The 19,430-nt window shown below is 49.5% G+C and overlaps 8 protein-coding genes across 8 annotated transcripts; 5 read left to right on the top strand and 3 right to left on the bottom strand.

The window, feature by feature from the left end:
• Positions 1-813: 813 nt before the first annotated feature.
• On the top strand, positions 814-1,383 carry EI90DRAFT_3057318 (uncharacterized protein). The gene is made up of 2 exons (XM_039060284.1): positions 814-1,253; positions 1,347-1,383. Exon 1 carries the CDS (start codon positions 966-968, stop codon positions 1,128-1,130), a length of 165 nt encoding a protein of 54 aa, XP_038915968.1. The 5' UTR covers positions 814-965; the 3' UTR covers positions 1,131-1,253; positions 1,347-1,383.
• Positions 1,384-1,524: 141 nt separating this feature from the next.
• Positions 1,525-2,269, top strand: EI90DRAFT_3057321 (uncharacterized protein; the record flags this gene model as incomplete). The annotated part of the gene is made up of 2 exons (XM_039060285.1): positions 1,525-1,685; positions 1,897-2,269. The coding sequence occupies 2 exons, from the start codon at positions 1,525-1,527 to the stop codon at positions 2,219-2,221; spliced, it is 486 nt and encodes a 161-aa protein (XP_038915969.1). The 3' UTR covers positions 2,222-2,269.
• Positions 2,270-2,716: 447 nt separating this feature from the next.
• On the bottom strand, positions 2,717-3,218 carry EI90DRAFT_999898 (uncharacterized protein). Its single transcript, XM_039068315.1, has one exon. The coding sequence runs from the start codon at positions 3,118-3,120 to the stop codon at positions 2,845-2,847; it is 276 nt and encodes a 91-aa protein (XP_038915970.1). The 5' UTR covers positions 3,121-3,218; the 3' UTR covers positions 2,717-2,844.
• Positions 3,219-3,410: 192 nt separating this feature from the next.
• Positions 3,411-5,986, top strand: EI90DRAFT_3057326 (uncharacterized protein). The gene is made up of 4 exons (XM_039060286.1): positions 3,411-3,606; positions 3,666-4,185; positions 4,242-4,553; positions 4,615-5,986. Exons 2-4 carry the CDS (start codon positions 3,688-3,690, stop codon positions 5,692-5,694), a joined length of 1,890 nt encoding a protein of 629 aa, XP_038915971.1. The 5' UTR covers positions 3,411-3,606; positions 3,666-3,687; the 3' UTR covers positions 5,695-5,986.
• Positions 5,987-7,185: 1,199 nt separating this feature from the next.
• EI90DRAFT_3145579 (uncharacterized protein) lies at positions 7,186-9,639 on the top strand (the record flags this gene model as incomplete). The annotated part of the gene is made up of 11 exons (XM_039065312.1): positions 7,186-7,375; positions 7,442-7,526; positions 7,582-7,675; positions 7,730-7,913; positions 7,966-7,992; positions 8,067-8,251; positions 8,305-8,786; positions 8,844-8,911; positions 8,973-9,150; positions 9,214-9,425; positions 9,482-9,639. The coding sequence occupies 11 exons, from the start codon at positions 7,186-7,188 to the stop codon at positions 9,637-9,639; spliced, it is 1,863 nt and encodes a 620-aa protein (XP_038915972.1).
• A 2,027-nt stretch (positions 9,640-11,666) lies between these two features.
• EI90DRAFT_3123445 (uncharacterized protein) lies at positions 11,667-13,105 on the bottom strand (the record flags this gene model as incomplete). Its single annotated transcript, XM_039063612.1, has 8 exons — positions 11,667-11,715; positions 11,766-11,809; positions 11,863-12,127; positions 12,184-12,246; positions 12,303-12,704; positions 12,761-12,875; positions 12,927-13,040; positions 13,099-13,105. 8 exons carry the CDS (start codon positions 13,103-13,105, stop codon positions 11,667-11,669), a joined length of 1,059 nt encoding a protein of 352 aa, XP_038915973.1.
• Positions 13,106-13,242: 137 nt separating this feature from the next.
• Positions 13,243-15,424, top strand: EI90DRAFT_3057337 (uncharacterized protein). Its single transcript, XM_039060287.1, has 6 exons — positions 13,243-13,704; positions 13,760-14,174; positions 14,241-14,344; positions 14,398-14,497; positions 14,547-14,854; positions 14,916-15,424. The coding sequence occupies exons 1-6, from the start codon at positions 13,258-13,260 to the stop codon at positions 15,297-15,299; spliced, it is 1,758 nt and encodes a 585-aa protein (XP_038915974.1). The 5' UTR covers positions 13,243-13,257; the 3' UTR covers positions 15,300-15,424.
• Positions 15,343-19,075, bottom strand: EI90DRAFT_3289401 (HECT-like ubiquitin-conjugating enzyme-binding-domain-containing protein). The gene is made up of 8 exons (XM_039067165.1): positions 17,647-19,075; positions 17,502-17,595; positions 17,296-17,439; positions 16,637-17,241; positions 16,043-16,191; positions 15,873-15,990; positions 15,685-15,821; positions 15,343-15,633 (listed from the first exon to the last, which is right to left on the bottom strand). Exons 1-8 carry the CDS (start codon positions 19,054-19,056, stop codon positions 15,384-15,386), a joined length of 2,907 nt encoding a protein of 968 aa, XP_038915975.1. The 5' UTR covers positions 19,057-19,075; the 3' UTR covers positions 15,343-15,383.
• Between the last annotated feature and the right edge of the window lie 355 nt (positions 19,076-19,430).

The following is a 19,430-nucleotide window of genomic DNA, read 5'->3' on the forward strand; positions in this document are numbered from 1 at the left end:
CTTGGTCGGGCTGATAGATAATGAATCCGAGGCATTTGTGCTACTCGGACGTGACAGGAGGGACGCCAAGCGACTTCCCACTCTCCTCGCCGAATACCCCGACAACTTTCTCACTGCTCTGATCGGCGTTTAGTGTCAGGATTCCGGCCCCAAACCCTTTGTGATGTGGCAAGGACCCTGCATTCTCTTGTAGTTAACATAAATCCTCATGCGTTAGCCATAACCCAAAGATATAAACCTACTTTCTACAGGTGATTTTGGCTCGAGATACCTTAAACCAATGTTTGCCAAGCCCCCCCCCCCCTCCTCACAATGAGCCCTCGTGAAGCTGAACACGATCTGGATAAAGATCGATTTTCCTCCCTCCACCTCAAGCCTCCAATCAGTTCAGTGAAAGCTGCGGGAGGCTACACAGTAAGAAGGACCGATTCTCAGAAAATCACTTCATCCTGCATGGGTCTGTCTACAACATTTTGACCTCAATCTCCAGTCTTTTCCACTTTCCCGTCATCTACTTCCGCCTCTCCCCCTGCGTCGTCAATATCCCCTACCTCCGTGAGCATCCCTCGCATTGGAAAATGGCCTTTGGCTCACTTGAAGGGGGTTTAGACAATTGGCAAGTTAAGTAAGCAAGGACGCACGCGCAGGATTACTAACCACGTTGACAGTAATCCCTGAGCCGGAACCTCAATTCCATAGCCATCACGGCTCTGCCTGCAAATTCTACGGCTAGTCCACGTCTCACGGATCTTGTGTCCGTATGGCCAGCGTGAATTGGCTATATTATTTCTTCGCCTTTCTCCAGTGCATTACCGCACAGCCGAGCGAATCCTGCTGCTGCATTTAATCGAGAGCTCATCTTCGCTATTGGAATGGTGCGTGTAAGTTGCACAAAGAACAGCTATTAAGTCGCCGCTTGGAAGATCCAGAATTCACGAAAGGGGGGTCATTGTTTGCGCTTTCAGATGCAGATGTGGGTCAACATCCCTTCTCCACTCAGGAGCACGAAATCTACCTTCCCGTTCCCGAAAGACGCACAGGCGGTTGCTACCGTCATCAGGTGCTCATATAATCAGGTTAACTCCACCTGGTCGTGCGAGAAGGAGCATGCACCCTTCATGACTTGCTGAAAACTCGAGTACCCGGTTTCGAATATTGTAGACTGTTCCCATCTCACCACTTGATGGACTAACGCTGATGAGTCTCAGACACACTGTTTCACACTGTTTCGTGTGTACCCTGACATCCGAGTAGTACGTTGCCTCTTGTTAATTTGGTCAGATGGTAATGCCTGCATTTGTCGTCAACAATATTTCGTGGACCGCTGGCCCCGCCATCGTGTGCAGCGAAATCTCATTCCACGAATGCGCTCTCCTTGGCGTGGTCAATTCCGGCGAAGTACCCGACAGGGTGAATGATATAGCGATTTAAATCCTCCCTTCATGGCCAGGGCAAGATCCCGCAATCGATTTTGATAGCCGCCCCCCCGCGGAAACGAACAGCGTATCAATGTTTAGAGCAACTATGACTAGTTTATCAAAGGTATGTTGTAAGACAGCAACACATGGGCTCATTGATAAACCAGTGATGCTCAACAATAGGTTGATAATAGACGTTGCTCAAATTAATCCTTCATTTGCCATCTTCCCCTCAGTCCTCATTTCTCGTTGCCGTACTGGCCAGAGGTTAGTTTGCCTACAAATAGCGCGTGTCCTTCACTTATGATATACTCTACCCAGACGAGTGTATTTTCGGTCACACAAATACAATCCAGTTCCTGCTGAGCTGCAGCTGGAAACTCTACGTTAGACACTGACGCTGAACTACGTTACCTTGCCTTTGGAAAAACCTACCTCGTTGAAAGTGATGCTGGCCCGAACCCTACGATACAAATAGTATACATGGCCGGTTTCATGTAGAGGATAGACTGTTCGCGTCACCCTGGATACACCTCCCTGACTGTGGCCGCTGTAATGAAGGCATTCTTGACATAGTGGTTCGTCCAGGCTCACCAACCCTTTCTATGCTAACGGGGAACGATATCACTGAATGTAACGTCCCTACTTCGTTGATCGGCTCTCTTCCATTAATATTGCGAAGGCTGGTGCCGCACAGCTTGCCTGAATCGAATTTCTCCGTGGCTGCTACCATTGCAGCTAGGAAGGACGCCGTCTTCGGTCAACTCTGGCAAAAGGTAACTCGCTGTCAGAGGAAATTGTGATGTCCTTTATGCCTGGTACGGAGGTGACGCACTTGTTCAGGCTCTGTGCATGGAAGTGTCAAATCTTTCCACAGGCTACCTGACGATTGGGTCGCCGTCCGTTTTGACACCGGTTCCGTCTATGGTATTGGGGCGTGTCAATTCAATAAACACACTCTACCCTACAACATTCAGAGGCTTGTGGCATGGCCTTCCAGTTCCCTCAACTCTACGCTGCTCCACCCTCCGCAGCCAATTATCCCCCTGAGCTTCTCCACGGCTTCGGCAACGTTTCGTCAGATGGCACGCTTCCAGAACGGCCATGATGGCCTTCAGCCGTTGCAGTTTCTCAGTCTGGAGTACCCAGGCGCACAGTGGCAAATCCATCGTAAAAAGCACAGTATGTATCGGGGCCGCCCAGTTGGATCGATTAGCCTTTAATTGGATTGCTCTTGCCTCACACAGTTTATAGCCGCGTGGTCACTGATTGTATCGTATGAACTGGGCTTCCTAACAGCTTATTTTGTTCCGGCGTGTGTATGAATACGGGTGTCCTGTGATTTAGAAGGCCTGTCGAGCACATGGAATATTGATCATTACTCCTCTTTCCCTTCGCCATCAACCCTCGCGGCGATATTCTGAGATCATTCCTCGAAGAGGCTTGCGGTGAACTGATGTGGAGGTGTTTGGTGAAGGCTGTGGCCTGGGGTTCGCGTGGACTTTGAGGGGTTGAATGAGTGAGAAAAGGCACAAGTCCACACGTGACAATGAATGGCTATTGCTTCGCTCGCGTGGCAACTTAATTGAATTGGCTTCAATGCAAGCCCAGTCCTGAAAGGTGATCCAGCGACCCACGCGCGGGTTCGTTCATTTTCTGCTTTCAAGAGCAAAGATCGGCGGGCACCGCTCTGCTGTCCCATTTCCCCCTAGTGGCCCCCTCTCCGAACCCGCCCCTCGCAGCAGTTCGAGCGCTCTCCATCATCCTTTTTTGTCTCGATTCCTGAATTGACCCTTGTATACAGTCTGTCTCTCGCCTGCATTCGGAAACCTTGACTGTGTTTACTGACCGCTTCCCACCTAGCCGTAGTAAGTACAGAATCGACCTTTGGTTTCACTGGCTTTTTTCCCTCCCTTACATAAAGTCTCATCCGCTGTTTTGAGTGTAGTCTCACACTCAAACTGATGTCTGCAACCATGTTCGCATCTCCCCCCTGGACGCTGGCGTCTTCATCCACATATCCTACGCCATCAACTGCCAGCTTCACATCCAGCTCAATCCTACCGTGTTCAGTGGCTGCCACTCGCAGGAGGAGTGTGGATACAGGCGGCTTGGCATTGTCTTTGCACTGTCACGACTCCGGAAGCGGGTGGGGCGGTTGGGACGAAGACGAACAAACTCCTATTCCGTGCGTGAACCTACTTTTAAATCGTTTTATGACTGTCGGCTGAGCTTTGTTCCACGTAGTTACGCCGAATTCCTTTCCACCATGTATTTGCAAACGGCGTGTAGTGCCCCTTATTCCTCCAAAACTATCACTTCGTCCTTAAGATCTTCTCTAATCGAAAGGATTAGTCAATGGGCATTCAATCCCCATGAATTGACTGAGGACCAAGTTTTGGCCTGTGTTTTTTATCTCTTTGAACTCCTGTTTACTATCGAGGGGATGGGAGAGGATCTGGGACTAGAAGCGGAGAGTCTCACATCCTTTCTTCTTGCGACAAAGTCGATATACAATCGGGAAAACGCCTATCACAACTTTCGACATGCGCTCGACGTGCTGCAATCGATGTACATTTTCCTCAACGAAGGTGGCTGCGTCCCACATATTTCTATTTTATTAACCCCTTCTGCGAGAAGATGGACCAGAAATGGGTCGTCACGAGGACACCTGCAAGGCATGTTATCAAATGTTGACGTCTTTACATTGTTCGTGGCCGCCTTAGGCCATGATGTGGGACACCCTGGCGTTAACAACGCGTTTATGGTATGGCGTTCCACCTTGATGAATTAGCTGATGTAGCTCACCCTGCCTTTGTTCAGAAAAATGCCTCAACACCAGTTTCTGTCATATATGACCATAATTCCGCTCTCGAACAAATGCATTGCGCATTACTATTACAGTTAATGAGGAATACGGGCCTAGGTCATCTCATAACGTCGTTCTTGCCACCAACCAATGGTCAGGAGACCGTCAATATCCGAGACCTCCTCGTTGGGACGATTTTGGCAACAGATATGGGAATTCATGGCGATTGGATGCGTCGCTTCCGGGAACACATTGAAGGTCCGACCAAGTGCAACAAGCTGCTGGTTTGCCAGGCATTACTAAAATGTGCAGACATCAGCAATCCGGTACGATGAATTCATATGCGAATAATTTCATTTTGACTAAATTGTGATGTTGATTGGACAGTCTCGTCCACATGAAATATCCGAAGTTTGGTCAACATCGCTTATGTATGAATGGTCTAAACAGGCCGAACTGGAGAGGTCTCTTGCTCTCCCTGTATCTGTACCTCCGAATCTCCCTCCCTCGCACCAGCTAACCCTCCGTATTTCTGAGCTTTCATCGTCCTCGAAAAAGCAAAGGCTGCACATCAGCAATTTAGCCTCCTTGTCTCCCTCCGATGTTCAAGCCGCAGTTCATCAGGCGAAAGGACAGCTCTTCTTCATTAACGGGTTTTCTTCCCCACTGTTCACTTTAGTGTCCGCATACATCCCCGAGATTCGTACGTTTTCTGACTGTTGTCTCGACAATAAGGCGCTATGGGAGCAACGTCTTAAAGAACTGGATGAGCACGCGAAAACAATTGCATCAAGATCATCCGCCACCAACAATGCACCATTGCTCTCCACCTTTACTTTCCCCTCACGCTCTCACTCAACCCAAGGTTATTCTAATGCATCCACACCTAGACATCAATACCCTCACAAACCGACTTCACTCGTGTCGCTCTCCCCGCTTTATCTGCCCTCTGTGTCCAGGTCCAGCCGCCCTTCGTCCATCTCATCCCTATCTACGACGTCGTCTACATCCTCATATCATTCTGCGCTTTCTGCCCTTGATGGAGTTTCCAGGCCGTGCTCACCACGACCACGACCACGGAATGAGTCATGGTCTACCGCCATGTCCCTCATGGTAATTCCCGGCGATCCCTTCCTGAATATCGACGGTGACAGTTGGCGAGCGTCTTCTATCAAGCGATCTCATTCGACAAATCGGGTGTACCCGAACAAAGATGACTTGGATTTGGATAGCGAAGATCGAATGAATGATATCAGGCGGATCGGGAAGGGCCTCGAAGCGATGCGTGCTGCCTATCGATCGAGTTGCAGGAAGAAGCCGGGGAAGGGTCTTGTTGCAATTGGAGCGACTATGGATGACGGGAGATTTAGGAGGCGTTGGTCCGTTGCCTGGCCTACCCCAGACCGTGATAGCCCTCATGTCTGTGGAGACTTTTCGATGTCCTTGACGGAGATCGGAGCAAGGTGACGACCATTGGGGCCTTAGATGCACCGAGTTTACCCCTGTTTTGCGTCAACAATTCCCCTCATGGTCGTCTCAGTTTTTGGGGATCTCGATGATTTTTTTTTTGGAATGAGCAATATGATTTCCATGCTTGTCACCATGTACAAACTTATCAATGTAGCATGCTCAGGTTGTCCAAGCTAGCTGCGTCGACGGAGGTTGTCACCTGTAATTCGTCAGACGAGTATGTACTTCACTGTAGCGAATCTAGAGCCCCTGATTGAATGGGAAAAATGACAAGGTCCTCTGAAAATGCATTGAACGGTAACCTAGGGTCCTTTACCCCCCTACATATACGGGGCCTAACCTAGCTGTTTCTCTCACCGCTCCTTCTCCCCACAGCAATCATGCCTACTACTTTGAACGGTCTTGGATGTAATGTCCATACGGAACCGAATGAATTTTCAGCGCTGTTGAGTAGCGGGTTCTGCCGCCTCAGGCGGCGTCCACCAGTTATACCAATGGAATAAATGGAATCACCTAAGTCATCTGTGACTGGAAAACAATAATGCGGGCCCGCACTATAGGGATTCTAGTTTCATGCGCGCCTTTTCCTTAAGGCGTATGCATAGGCTTATTGTTCGCACACGACATAAGCCGCGCACCTAAGGCCCTTCCCCTCCGCAAGGAGAAGTGAATAGAAATATCAAGATGTGAATTCTACGGCTAGGCTTTACTTAAAGCTACGCAGGAGCCCACTACTTGTTTCAGGTTCTCTCCTTTCTTGACTTGTCTGTCATCGAGATATCGATGCTCGACCTTCCACAGCCACTTGTACCACTTGATCATGATGTCGGGCGATGCAGGTCAAATTGACCGCCACAAGTTTCCAGTCTGGTGTCGCGATGTCGCGATTCACTGGTTCACTGGCACCAATATCCTATTCCCACCCACTGAAAGGGAAGGTCACCTGTTACCACGCTAGTTCAAGGAGGAAGGTCAACGGTCAACGGCCCGATTGTCTACTTAGTGGCTCTAGCTCTAGCACATTATGACCACAATTATCGCAACCTCGTTCTCTCCGCTCCCAGTTTTTCGATAGTCGCATTGTCGATGCAAGAACCACCTTCCTTTTGTCTCCCAAGATTAGCCAAATTTGCTCTCTACGGCCAAAGCTTCTTGCTACGGTGATGCCTGAATTATTCGGTAGTCTGGAGTTTAAAATGTTACTACGCATCCCCCAGCAAAATATTGTGCGAAACGTCAACCATAAGTAACCCCTCGCGTGAAATTCTATGGCAAACAAGGTCACAGCGGCGCAGTGACCTTTCCAGCGTTCGTCGCTCAAAAATGTCCGAGTTTGATTCAGTCGCAGCACCGCCACTGGTGCACCGAGGCCGAGAGGCCTCAATTCATTCGCGAAAAGTTCAGCACTCTCTTCAACACACCCTCTACCACAGGGCCGTCAAGTTCCCAACCACGTCGATCATCATTTTCAAACTCTGGCAAGGCGCAATGGCATCTGCCGCGTCCACATCCTCTGCTCCCATCAATCCTACTACCAAAAAATCTCTCGGCGACATCTTAGACTCTGTTGTCGATGACACCGATAGTCCGGAGCTACGCACCTCGGACGACTCTGAAGAAAAGGATGACGAGGCTGAGAATTTACCCCCTAGAGATGGATACTGTGTGGAATGCGAAGGTGCGCGGAAAGCGATGGGTCAGGACGTGAATCACCGGTTTTGGCTCATCTTATCGCGCCTAACAGACCAAGCTGCTGACCTCCACTGCGAGACGTGTGGGGACTCATTCTGTGAGGTATGCTTTACGTCTCAGCACCGGAAAGGATCGAGGTGCGCTATACTTCAGCCTTATTGATTCCCGGTCTTAAAACGTGGTGAACGGCAGGAAACACCATAAGACACGACCACTTGAGTCATTACAAACAAGAGTGAATGGGAATACTGTGAATAACGATAATGGGCATATAGAAGACGAAGAGGTGAGCATGATCCGATCATTCACTTGTCCAGTAGGACTTATGAGGCGTCTGCAGATGGACTCAGCCGATGAAGAGGCTCAGGCTCCGTCAGGAAATATTACCGCTGCCTCCTTACTAGGCGCGCAGCCCTCCATCGGGGAGTCTGTAGGCGAGTGGTACGTGGAGCGTTCTAAATACACTCCTCTACGTCTCACGATGGAAGAGCGAAAACTCCTTCGGCTTCTGGAAGCCGCTCTAGGTGGGTGTCCGTCATATTTATCCTCACAAAACTGAGCATATAATTACTATAGAGGTATCCGAGTACACTGATCGCATAGGTACATATTTCACAAACCATAAAAGCCCTCGATTTGCTTTTCTAACTTTTCACCGACGTCGGCATTCCAAACAGACATTTTGACATATTCCAATAAACCAAAACGAATTGTTCACCAAATAAAAGAACTCTGTTCCATTCTTTCCGGTCTCGTAATTGCGTCGAACTATAAACTTGGACAGGAACTATTCGCGAATCGAGATTTTGCCGCTAACGAGGAGTACTTTCAGACGATATTCGAGTTAGGGAGGCGTCATAAGGTACGATAACATGGCAGATCACTCAAGATCTCCCTTTCACGAATGATCTGTAGATTCTCAACCCTGACAGGTCTCGAACTACCTATGGAAAACTCATGTACATTCTGATGGATGCCCAGGATCCCACGGTCAGTGAGATGCTTGGCTTTTCCCTCGTTTCCCCCATCAAGAATGTATACGACCTTCTAAATGAGCACAATGCCCTCGCGCTCCTCCGCGATGACCGGATCTCCATCGCCACACGCGAAATCATAGCCGATGGTCGTCCACGTTATGAAATCCAGCGGGAAATAAAAGCCAAGGAACGTGCCATTGAGACACTGGCGTCGAAGTATGCGAGAAACGGATTGGATCCCGAGACCATTCGGCAGTGCTTGTACAGCATTGGAGATAACCATGCGTTCCTCAGGGTGAATCGGGATCCGTGTGACGGAATGATCGTTCTGTTAAAAAAGTACTTCAATCCTGATTCGCCTGGGCCAACTCCCGCAGAATCGTTGGCGATCCGATATGGGAAGGGAGGAGCACGGTTGAGGTATGCGAAATGGCCTCTGCGTTATCGTCGTCCATCAATTGATCAGCTCCTTCATAGTCATGATCATCGGAAGCAATACCAGTATGTTTTGCAGAGTCTGACTCTCTGGCGAGAGGTCCTCCATGGCATGTGCAGTTATATATCATCGCTTATCCGGCCATTGATGATATCATTCCGCCTTTCTAGATATGTTCCGCCTGTGGTCTCTTGCAGAGACGGATCTACTCAGTCCTTCCAACGGATATCGGTTACGCGATACTGGGCAAGGGCTGAATCGGATGCAGCATGCACCCAAGACGGCGAGGATGATGCAACTTGTTCTCCAACGTGCCCAGAAGAGCATTGGTTTCTGGGTAGGCTCGAGGTTCGTTTGTCTGCCATACTTGTTTGGTTCGTTCCTAACGACATTTTTGGTGTACTACAACAGCGTGATACACATGGGAGATCACAACGTGCCAAATGCCCTCATGTTCATCGACAAGTATAGTCAAATATATCGGATTCTTCTTCCCATTTGCAATATCATATCTCAAATCCCGGAGTTGATGAAGAAACCACAGTTAAAGAAATATGTTGATACTGAATTTGGCGGTGTGGATGGTTGTATTCGCGAGATTTTGGGTGACTTCTTTCGTCATGGTGAGGTGGTTCGACCCTCGTCACAGTTGACGTTGAAGCTAATGCATGTCCACCAGGATTCGATGGCTCGGGGGCTGATAGCTTCTATGATGCTGGTTCATGTATAGATGGTCGGCTTACGAGCGCTTGGAATTGGTGTTCCTTACTGGAGAAGAAACGATACTTCCCCGTTTTCCTTCTTTGCGGCTTCACGAGTTTTGACGGCCATTGGTGAGGCCGACTGCACAGATCAACATTTCTTTCCCATCGCTTCTCCTGCCCATCAAACATATACTAATTCCCTAATATATATATTTCTGCAATACATACATAGTTGACATCCCATACAGCCTGGATAGCGACATTACGTCGAATGACAATCATTATGATGAGAGGGAAATGAATCTATCCTATCGTTTCAGGGACGAGCGTGGTGAGTAACTGGCGCGCGCTCCCAGAAACTACGAGGACATTCGTCGAGGTTTGAGATAGGACCCACTGCAGGTGCCACCCTCACGGATACCTCTTGGATTGTGGAAGGATAGGGGAGCGGGGAGAGAGGAGGTTTTGCAGTAGATGGTAATGGGTGCACACTGCATGGGCCTTGAGCACCACATTGACATGCGAAACGCACAAAAGAAGGATTTATATCCTACAGAGAGCCTGCGAACCAATTGCCTGAAAGCTTAACTGGTGACAGATGAACATCGAGTAAGTAGAGTTCGACTAGACTCTCTTTTGGCTGGTGGACCGATAGGTGGACCCCTGCATCTCTCTATGATTGATCCACGCAGATTGAAGCCCAAGCGACAAGTGGAATTGAGGCATTGGACAGCACCTAACGCAGACTGCTAGGCCTCTATCGTGCCCACCAGCCGCTTTGTGTCCGGGCTTCTGGCTCAGACAACCACACGCACCTACATACCTCACTGCAGAAGGCATATGGTGAATGGTCAGTGGACTCGCATGTCCTACCGGGTGTTCCAGCGACAGTATAAGGGCTTCCTCAAGCAGCGCTGTGCCACCGCCTCCTCTGAGATGAACTAGGGATCGGGGAGATCGATATATACCAGAATAACGGCTAATTCCGATCAAGGGTCCAGACCTTGTGATCAGGTTGCAAGACGGATAAAGCAGGAGCAAACCTCATCAATCAACCGCGACCACAGACGTCACAATTCCTCTTCTCCCATTCTCTCTGGATCCGAATGGGAAAAGGCCATATATATATGCGAGCCCTCTAATCATTCCAATCCGCTTGTCTACGTCTAAGAAAGGCGGGGTCAATATGGGAGACTCTCTTCTACGGTCATCATGGCGCCGTTGAGAGCATCATTGAGGCTGGCAAGGCGCGTCGACGTAAGCTCCGCGAAATGATTAAGGCTTTTCTAGATGGCAAAGTCCCAATCGGCATGCCGCCCGGGGTCGACCCCGATGCAGTGAAAAACTCGCCCTTTATCGGATGAAATCCTGGGAGTTAGGCTTCCACAACAACTTACCAACAATCGTTGATACGCCCAAGAGCTCCGAGGAAGGGTTTCCAACAAGAGCAACTGCTTCGAGGCTGTGCTGATACACAGAAATTGTAATTACAAAACAACTCCTTAGCGTGCTTCTTCTGCCACAGCTTCTGAAGACTGTACTTGTACGACGATCAACCCTTAATCGATTGAATGTGTAAGCCAGGTCCCACAGTGACACCGGAGTTGACGCTGCCCTAATCATAGCCTTTTTTTTATCAGGGACAAACATGCTCAATAACTGGGCGGCGCGCATGTCGCTGCGTGTAGAATATTGTTTCGAGCAGACCTTAGAGGGTAATGAACGCTGTGTGCGCTTGACTTGGACCTGCCATGGTAGGGTCACTTGATTGTGATTGCTACTATTAATGCAATGCCTCTTAAGTTGTGTACCCACTATGGCTCGCCTGAGTCGTCAAAGCGGGCTGCTAAGGAAACAGCCAGCTGTGCAGCGTGTCGGGATTTAGGGATCTCGGATCCCCCACCACCTTACACCCCTTGATCGAACGGAATGGATGAAGCAGGCGCGAATTTGTTGCTCTTCCCTCTCTGTGCCTTCTATCTGGCACTTTCGGTTTCGATCTTTCTCATGTACATTACTACACCTGGTCTCCTTCTCAATCAAAGAAAAAGCCCGTGGACCTGGAGCATGCGTGGTCGCCGCCATGTCCAGTGCGCGATGGTCAGCGCGTGCTAGATGTTCTCTGCATACATAGGGTACAATAAAATGACTACTAGTAACCTACGAAACAATGAGTTTCGAAGCTTCCTTCTGTCGGAATTCCCAGTATCTGAGAATAGCGATCAGGGTGTGCAGCGCGTTTTCAGCAACAATACGCACCTTTGGCGCATCGTATCATACTCGGTTGCTAGACTCTTATACAACTGCTCAGAGAGGTTGGTAAGACTTTGTCATTCGTGAGACGACAGCGGTTTACCTCGTTGGCTTGGTCCACAAACGATCTCACCAGCTCCTTCTCATCCCCTGCTGCCGCCTTTTCCTCCAAAATATCAGCCACAAACTCGATGGCTTGGGGACAAGGCAATTGTGACTGCGGAGATGGCAACGGGTTCTCCAAGTCAACGTCAACAACTGGCGCCTCTGAACTTGCCGTCGGCAACGTGGATCGGTCAAGTGGGCGACTGTACGGGATAACAAAGCCTTCCAATGTTGAAAATGGAGTTCCAGTACGCTCAAGTACCCTAGGAAGCCATAAGTATGTTGATCAGCTCACGATGAGGCAAGTTAGAGGATTCACCCTCGCAGGAAGTTCCAGGCTGACGCGTTATTCGGGGCCATTGATAATTTCTCCTTGGTGAAACTAGTGCCAGAAGGCTCGAGTCGCGAGGCTCCGTACCGTGATTGCTGCTGGCTTACCTCAACTCGCGTTTCAGGACGACTTCCCGATCTTCGTCACCAGTTCGGACACCGGAATCGAACACAACGAAGAATCTGTGGTGCCATGCAGAGTTGTTCCTCAAATCCTCGGATAGCATCTTCTCAACAAATGCTAATTCTCCAGCCCATAAATCGTCGTCATTGAATTCAGCCAAAATCCACTGCCTATATGCCCACGTATGGTAATTCTTCGCGTCCTCTTGCAATGCGTTCGCTATGAAGACGAGCTCTGGCCGGGGTTTTCTTAAGTGGGTGAGTAAGAGGCGGCGATGATGCCAAACTTGATATGTTTTCAAGTGCTTGGATGCGATATCATTCATCATGTCCAGCTCTGCATCCAAGTCGGACTTCACAGCTAGAAGAGTGTCATAACGGTATTGCCTTCTCTCGCAATAATGAGTCACAACCTATCCTCAAGACTCTCCTCAATTGCTCACCACACAGTGTAATGGGATGGATTCATTCGTATGATGTGCTCCGTCAAGTCCAGGACACGTTTCGATTGCTCGCCTTTCTTGAGAATGGCTCGGAAGTAGTTTGTGGCATCCTTGTCTAAGATTCGATCAGTATTATCAGAAGCCGACGAGCAACAGCTCCGCCTACACTCATCGCCGTATATGATCGGCGCCATGGGGACAAATGACCCTTCATCTTGGGGCACTGGGGAAATATCGCTCCATTCTGGCTTCTCGCCATAAGGTTCGTGGTCTTCTGGAGCTTGAGACTAAAGCGTCGTCAGTAATTCCGTCGGTGTAGCAGCCGGGCTGAGAATTACACACCATCGATGACGACGTTGGGTTACTCCAACCACACGATCGAGGATTGGTTGTGACGAATTTATGCGGCCCAGTTAACGCCGCTGAATACTTGAAATCGTTTGGGAGTCCGACAGGATACGTGCACACTACCTACAGGGTCGCTAAGCTCATTGAAAATGACTAGTCGTCTGCAACCAGCAATTAAGACGCGAAAGGCGGCAATTGCTAGATTAAGGGATAGATCATGTGATAGCGACGTTCGCGACGACTTAGACGTTTCAATTCTTTCACGTTGGCGCTTAGCTGCTATGGCGGATTCCCAGGTTCCTAACGTGGCAGAAGGTGCCAATGAACCTCTTCCAAGACCAAGATTGTCGACGGAGTCCAATGGCGAATCAAATGGACCTCAGAGTCCGTCCACAGCAGCGACTTCACCTTCTATGCACAACGAGCACGCATCCAAGGGATCAATTTCCAGTGAAACAGCAAAGATAGCTCTGTTACAGGCAGAACTGGGTCGGATGCGCGCTGAAAGGGACACCCTTGACGCGAATTATCGTAGCTTGCTGGAAAAGATAACGGCAATGCGAAACACCCTTGGAAACAAGCTGAGGCAAGATGCTGTGAGTTCTGCGATCTTGTATGATAAAAATAATGTGGATCTGAAGAATAATAAAGGAAGAACTTGATAGGCGAGAGCAATTGATTCAATCGTTGACTGCGCAAAACGAAGATTTGCAAGTGTCAGTTGACACGTTGAACACGGAACTCGTCTCATCCAACGAAGAGGCAGAACGATTATCTCGGGAGCTCGATGCACTCAGGAATCGGGCGCTTCAAGACAATGCCTATGAATCTTCCCTGCGCGAAAGGGACGCTGCTGAACTTGAACATGTTCGGCAGGATAGAGACGAATGGGAACGAGTGGCAATCGAGGAACGCGTTCGAGGCGAATCCTTGAGCATGGAGGTTATTGCTCTTCAACGGCAGCTGCAGACCAAGTCTGACGAGCTCGAGGTAATGGCGAAGGAGTTCGAGCAGGAGAAGGGGACCAGTGTTAATTTGCAGTCAGTGCTTGAAGATTTTCAGTCGGGTGGGTCGACATCATTGGTGGGCTTGTTTCTCTTGCTGACTGCGACCCCATTGTCTAAATCTATAGTCAAAGAGCTTGAGCTGAAACAAGCCCTCGCTGGGCACGAGGCCCAGCTTCACAGGGTGACCACTCAGCTCGCCGAATTCAAGCATCGTGCCTTCACCGCCGAGGTAGTGCCTAATTGACGCTGATACTCAAATCGCGCTGATTCGTTCATATCAAGGATAGCTTGTCTTCCACGTCACGCAATGCGCAAAAGACAGAGCAGCTTGAGCAAGAACTCAGAGAGAAGAATCTCCTTATCGGGAAACTGAGGCATGAAGGTACTTTCACCATCTGAATGGCGTCCCTTCTGCTCAAAGTCCCTCTTAGCTGTGATCGCTAACGAGCATCTCACTGAGGCGCTGCGGAGACTCCGAAAGTCTTCACCAGAGAGCAATGTGGATAGGCGATTAGTGACGAACATCCTATTACAGTTCCTTGGGACACCGCGGGCGGACCCTAAACGATTCGAAATGCTCACCTTGTTATCGTCAATACTATCCTGGGATGACAATGAACGAGAACGTGCAGGCCTGCAGAGAGCTGGAGTGGCCTTCGGAGCAGGGGCCGCTGGGGTAGGACGGAGGATCGTTTCAAGTGGATCCATCAAGGCGACCGAGAAAGGCGACGAATCCGAAGTACGATATCCCTCTCAGATGTCTGCCATGCACTGATGGACGACCCTCGTCTCGTTTATAGTCATTTTCGAAAATGTGGGTTGAGTTCTTACTTAAAGAGTCCACATCGTCCACGACTCTACATTCGCCGAGCGCCGCTCCTCTAGCATTAACACCTGCAGCGTCTCAACAACAGTTTAACATCAATGGGTTCACAGTGACAACATCGCCTCCTCATTCACCTCATTCGCCAACATCGTCTTTGGGAGGCGAGCGACGGTCACCGTATACAGGTCCAAGGACGTTAAGAATGCAATCCCTTGGATCGCCTCGGCCAACACCTGCTACGACGAGTTCACCGAATCTCCTCTCTTCACTTGCCCTAAACGGCTCTGGAGCGGGACTTGGGCATGGGTCAGCTGCAGACAGCGAAACTTCCTCCCAATCAGAACCATCGGGTTTATGACCAATTTCGTCTCCCTGCATCAGACATCTCTGTACAATTAATCATTTGCGCTCCTGGACGCTGGCACTATTGATCATGCACGCCTTAAAAACACTGTATTCGACCAAATCTAATTATCATCCCATGTTTATTCCTAAGTAAATGCGTATCTCCCAACTCGTTACGGCGCCAGGGCGTTTTTTGTAGCCACCCCATATGGAGATTCTTCAGTGTACGATATTCGACTGGATAGGCATGATTCGTAGCCGCAAGAAATGCCGCGATCGAATGGCAGACATTCAGAGGATATGAGAGATGTTCAGCTTGTGCAAAGTCGGGAAACGAGGATCGAAGACTAGGGTCGAAGTTTAGCGTGGCTCAGGAACGGTCGTCATTATAAACGTACTCTTGAGGATCCAACCTTTCACTGGGCCCAACTAGTTTGTACAAGACTTTCGCGCCTTGTATGATCCCTTCTTGTGGTATACCGTGGGTCCTTGTCAGGGCGTAAGATAGCTTGATGGACGGTTTGAATAGCCACATCTTAGAACATACGTAAGCGTATGTCAAGCAGCAGCATTTGAGATAACATACGAGCAACCTTATTTTGTCTCCTTCCTCGTCATGTATGACAAAGCGATAATTAGCATGAGCATTAATAAACTCCATCATGTCCGAGAGGATGAAGGCAGTCAGCGGGTGGCGTAAAGGTCTACGAAACATTGTGAGCATGTGTCACGTTGGCTAAGTAGGTGCACACGAACAGGATCGAAGGACGGTGAGGCAAAACGGCATACTTTGCAAAGCGGTATACAATGGTTATGACAGTCCGCGCCGGCGAAGCGTACTGGGCCTGAGCATGACCAACGGGAGACCCACACAAACATTTTTCTACCTGCCATTCAGTCCCACCCTATTGCAAGGCCAAAACTCAGATTCGAACGCTAGGGGACAGAAATGAAATTGAAACGCAAGAATATGTCCATAGTAGTAGCCTCGTATCGATGGAACTCCTCAGATCGAAGTTGTTTACCAGGGACTGATCAAAGACCTTAATATTGGACATATGGTATCAGCCGTGAAGCATACTGCTTGTCTTCAGCCTCCTTTCACTACGCTCCCCGTGGACTCGGCAATGGCGATGTGCCAGCCTTTCGCACTGGAGACGCGCGGGGCAGGGGGGAAAACCACCGGTGATATGTAGCCGGTGACGACCTTCTTTTTGTCCGAAGAAATAGGATGTGGTGCCAGGGGATTCCTCCCATTTCGAACCTCCAGGCACTTCCGACTGCCCAGTGGAAGTAACGATAGGATCCTCCCCCAAACGAAAGAAAAAGATGAGACAAAGGCCAACTCACCGAACTGGAAGAGCTTAAATTTTCCTCATGCACCAAGCGCTGGTGGCACAGCATATGACTGCCGCCCACAAGGATCTTCGAAGTGGATGGCTCAACCCCTTGTCTTCCGCGCTTCGTGTACGATTCGGACAGATGCAAGTCTTTGTGACACATCCACGACTCTATGAATTCTGCCCAGTGATCAGAAGGAAGGTCAGAATACGACACGGATCTTGAAGACTCCTCAGGTACCGCGGTTTTCACCAAAGGCAAGGAACAAGAGGCACAAATAAATGAGGTAGGTTGCAAAGAGGTGAGAGCAGCAGCGTCATGGATGGGAGAAAAATCGGAATCAGGGGCCAGATCTTTGTGAAGGGGGATCTTTGCTTCCAAGTGATTCTGAACTCGGCGGATTCCCACCGGCCCTAAATAAGCATTTGCTGGCAGGGAGACAAAAAATTTCTCGGATGGACCACCCCGAATTAAGACCGTACTGGAGCAGCTCTCCCCCGAGCCCCGCGAGATCACTTCAGCAGTCCATGCTGTCTGAGGAGAAAGTGGCACGTCCACAAGGAGTTGCACGGTTCTGAGATTTTCTTGAAGCTCAGCCACATAGGAATAATGTTCTACAAAGAACTAAGTCACAACCTAGAGGCCCCGTGAAAGCGCTCGCGACAAACCCTCCGTCTTCCTGAGGGTATATGATTGTTTTTTTCCCTGAGCCGAAAGCCGCTTCTCCACAATTAGCGGAGCAGAGTTACTCCTACCCCTCCCCCCAAAAACCCCCTTCACGAGAACCGAGGGGGCATTGTTGTTCTCAACGGCTATGAGAAATGCTGAGAAGACAAAGGCTAACAACAGGAGACTCCAAAACGCGAGGACGTACATCCGGGCGCGGTTCTTGTCGAGAACGTTGCATCCTGGGAGTGTAATCGCCCTTGGCTCCCATATTTCATCAAACTATCCACGAACTGTTCTTGCTGCATAGGAGGTGAGCAACATCTCATGGGAGCGATGGGTGATCGACCGACTTGTAAAGACTCCCTCGGCCGTGCAGTGGTCTGCTTTCCGTTCCTCCAGATATCGCGCATTTCGTCAGTGGGGCTGACGCACTGATTCGATATCCGCATATCGTGTGATCGTCCGATCAGTTCAATCAAGTGGTCAAGGTCGTCATCAAGCTCTATCGCACGTCCTTTTCCTTTCGTGGCATCGTAACCCGATGTTATAATTGGGGAAACGACGCTGACACGCTGGCGATTCAAACGACGTTCTGCCATACGATCCAAGTCTCCGAACAGTCGAGCCAACTCCATTTCTTTTTGCTTGGCAGGCCATAATTCGACCCTTTGAGAGTGAATCTGTGGTGCCACTGTATTCAGACGATCAATAGCCTGAGCCACCGCCTCGAATTCTAGTTTTAATTTATTGTCTTGTGCAGAGGCATTGGACGATGCAGACAAGATGGAGAGCCTGTGAAGGTCGGGGCTGGTATGCGCATGACGAAGTGAGGATTTGTGGTCAACAGAAAATGGGTCATATCGAGGTGGTTCCATTTCGTAATGAGGTGGGTGATCCCAGTCCAAGGGTGGTGGAAGCGAAAGGGCAGCATCATTTTGATCGAAGAGTTCTCCAACTTCTTCTGCACGACCCTCAAGGCTCCTCCACAACATAGTTTGCTCCGTCCGAGAAGGGGAAGACCCATCATGAGGTATAAATTTCATGCTCAGAGATCTTAAAGTGCGCAGGGCCTCTGTCAACAATGCAGAGGGATCTGTCGTGTTGGTCTCAATTTGAGCAGGTTTGGATGTCCCCAAAGTGGTCGAGCTTGGAGGAAGGATATCAAGTAATTTGTCCAAATGTTCTATGAGGAGTACGAGTGATGTTGCAAGAGCACCATGATGAGTCTCCATCTCACCCAAGTGCGTCTGTTTGCGGATATTGTCGATGATACGCTTAGGCAGTTCTAATTCGGAAATCGAGAATGCCAACGACGGCGACTTTGACAAAGAAGACATTATGGTGCGCAAACTTGGGGCAGTGGGGGGAAAGGAAGAGGCTGGTCCGGGGAGTGGGAAATGGACTGGAGCATCATGGTAGTATTCACCACCAAGAGGTAATGTGCCTTGCGTAATAAAATGTGCCAAAATGGCCAAGAAGGATTGCCGGAGTCCCTTTAGGGTCTCCTCAACTGCACCGCCGCTCATTGCTTCTCGCGTTTCGGGTTGACTTTTATCAGCATCTTTCGATTTCGATGCGTCGAATCCGGGATTCGAGGATCGACGCGAAAGGACCGTATGATTTGCAGAACGCACCGTTGATTCCGAAATTCCTAGTGCGAGGCAATGTACTGGGAATGGGGAAGGCAAGGCGCCGCCGACGCGTTCCTCTCGTGCCTCTGAGGATGACACTTCCGTTTTTCCGCGTGTCAAAGTTGTCATTGCAAAGTTAAGAGCAGATGTTTTCATTTGTTGACTTCGGGTACATCCCAACTTGCAAGTGTCGTCTCAAGGGTATTAATTTTCCGTTTCCCTTCTCCTTTATCTGTTTCTGGGCTTTGGGGTCGAGAAGACGTGCTGTCATTAAGAGCTTTCTTTGTTAACTGATTAATTGCGCCGAGCGCATACTTCTCAACCATGTCATCATTTCCATCGGTTCACGATGCCGCAGTACGTCCCACTCACCCATGATCGACATTCACGTTGAAAGTAGTGGCTCCAAGGCGCAAAACACTTCTTCCCTCTCACCTCGTTCTAATGCGTCTCCAGCGGTTCCAACCACTCCTTCCAATATAGACATCGAAGCCGTGATTCAG

This window comes from Cantharellus anzutake (assembly GCF_015039405.1).
Source record: "Cantharellus anzutake strain C23 chromosome Unknown EI90scaffold_23, whole genome shotgun sequence".
Lineage (NCBI taxonomy): Eukaryota > Fungi > Basidiomycota > Agaricomycetes > Cantharellales > Hydnaceae > Cantharellus > Cantharellus anzutake.

What these genes read in the sequence shown, in the direction of transcription:
- EI90DRAFT_3057318 (XM_039060284.1), top strand. Translation starts at nt 966, where the DNA reads ATGCAGATGTGGGTCAACATCCCTTCTCCACTCAGGAGCACGAAATCT.
- EI90DRAFT_999898 (XM_039068315.1), bottom strand. Translation starts at nt 3,120, where the DNA reads ATGGGACAGCAGAGCGGTGCCCGCCGATCTTTGCTCTTGAAAGCAGAA.
- EI90DRAFT_3057326 (XM_039060286.1), top strand. Translation starts at nt 3,688, where the DNA reads ATGTATTTGCAAACGGCGTGTAGTGCCCCTTATTCCTCCAAAACTATC. An exon ending in GCGTTAACAACGCGTTTATG is followed by an intron (nt 4,186 to 4,241) that starts GTATGGCGTTCC and finishes GCCTTTGTTCAG; the next exon opens with AAAAATGCCTCAACACCAGT. An exon ending in GTGCAGACATCAGCAATCCG is followed by an intron (nt 4,554 to 4,614) that starts GTACGATGAATT and finishes TTGATTGGACAG; the next exon opens with TCTCGTCCACATGAAATATC.
- EI90DRAFT_3057337 (XM_039060287.1), top strand. Translation starts at nt 13,258, where the DNA reads ATGACTAGTCGTCTGCAACCAGCAATTAAGACGCGAAAGGCGGCAATT. An exon ending in GCTTGAAGATTTTCAGTCGG is followed by an intron (nt 14,175 to 14,240) that starts GTGGGTCGACAT and finishes CTAAATCTATAG; the next exon opens with TCAAAGAGCTTGAGCTGAAA. An exon ending in AGAAAGGCGACGAATCCGAA is followed by an intron (nt 14,855 to 14,915) that starts GTACGATATCCC and finishes TCTCGTTTATAG; the next exon opens with TCATTTTCGAAAATGTGGGT.
- EI90DRAFT_3289401 (XM_039067165.1), bottom strand. Translation starts at nt 19,056, where the DNA reads ATGACAACTTTGACACGCGGAAAAACGGAAGTGTCATCCTCAGAGGCA. An exon ending in GGCCGAGGGAGTCTTTACAA is followed by an intron (nt 17,596 to 17,646) that starts GTCGGTCGATCA and finishes CCTCCTATGCAG; the next exon opens with CAAGAACAGTTCGTGGATAG. An exon ending in GACAAGAACCGCGCCCGGAT is followed by an intron (nt 17,440 to 17,501) that starts GTACGTCCTCGC and finishes CATTTCTCATAG; the next exon opens with CCGTTGAGAACAACAATGCC.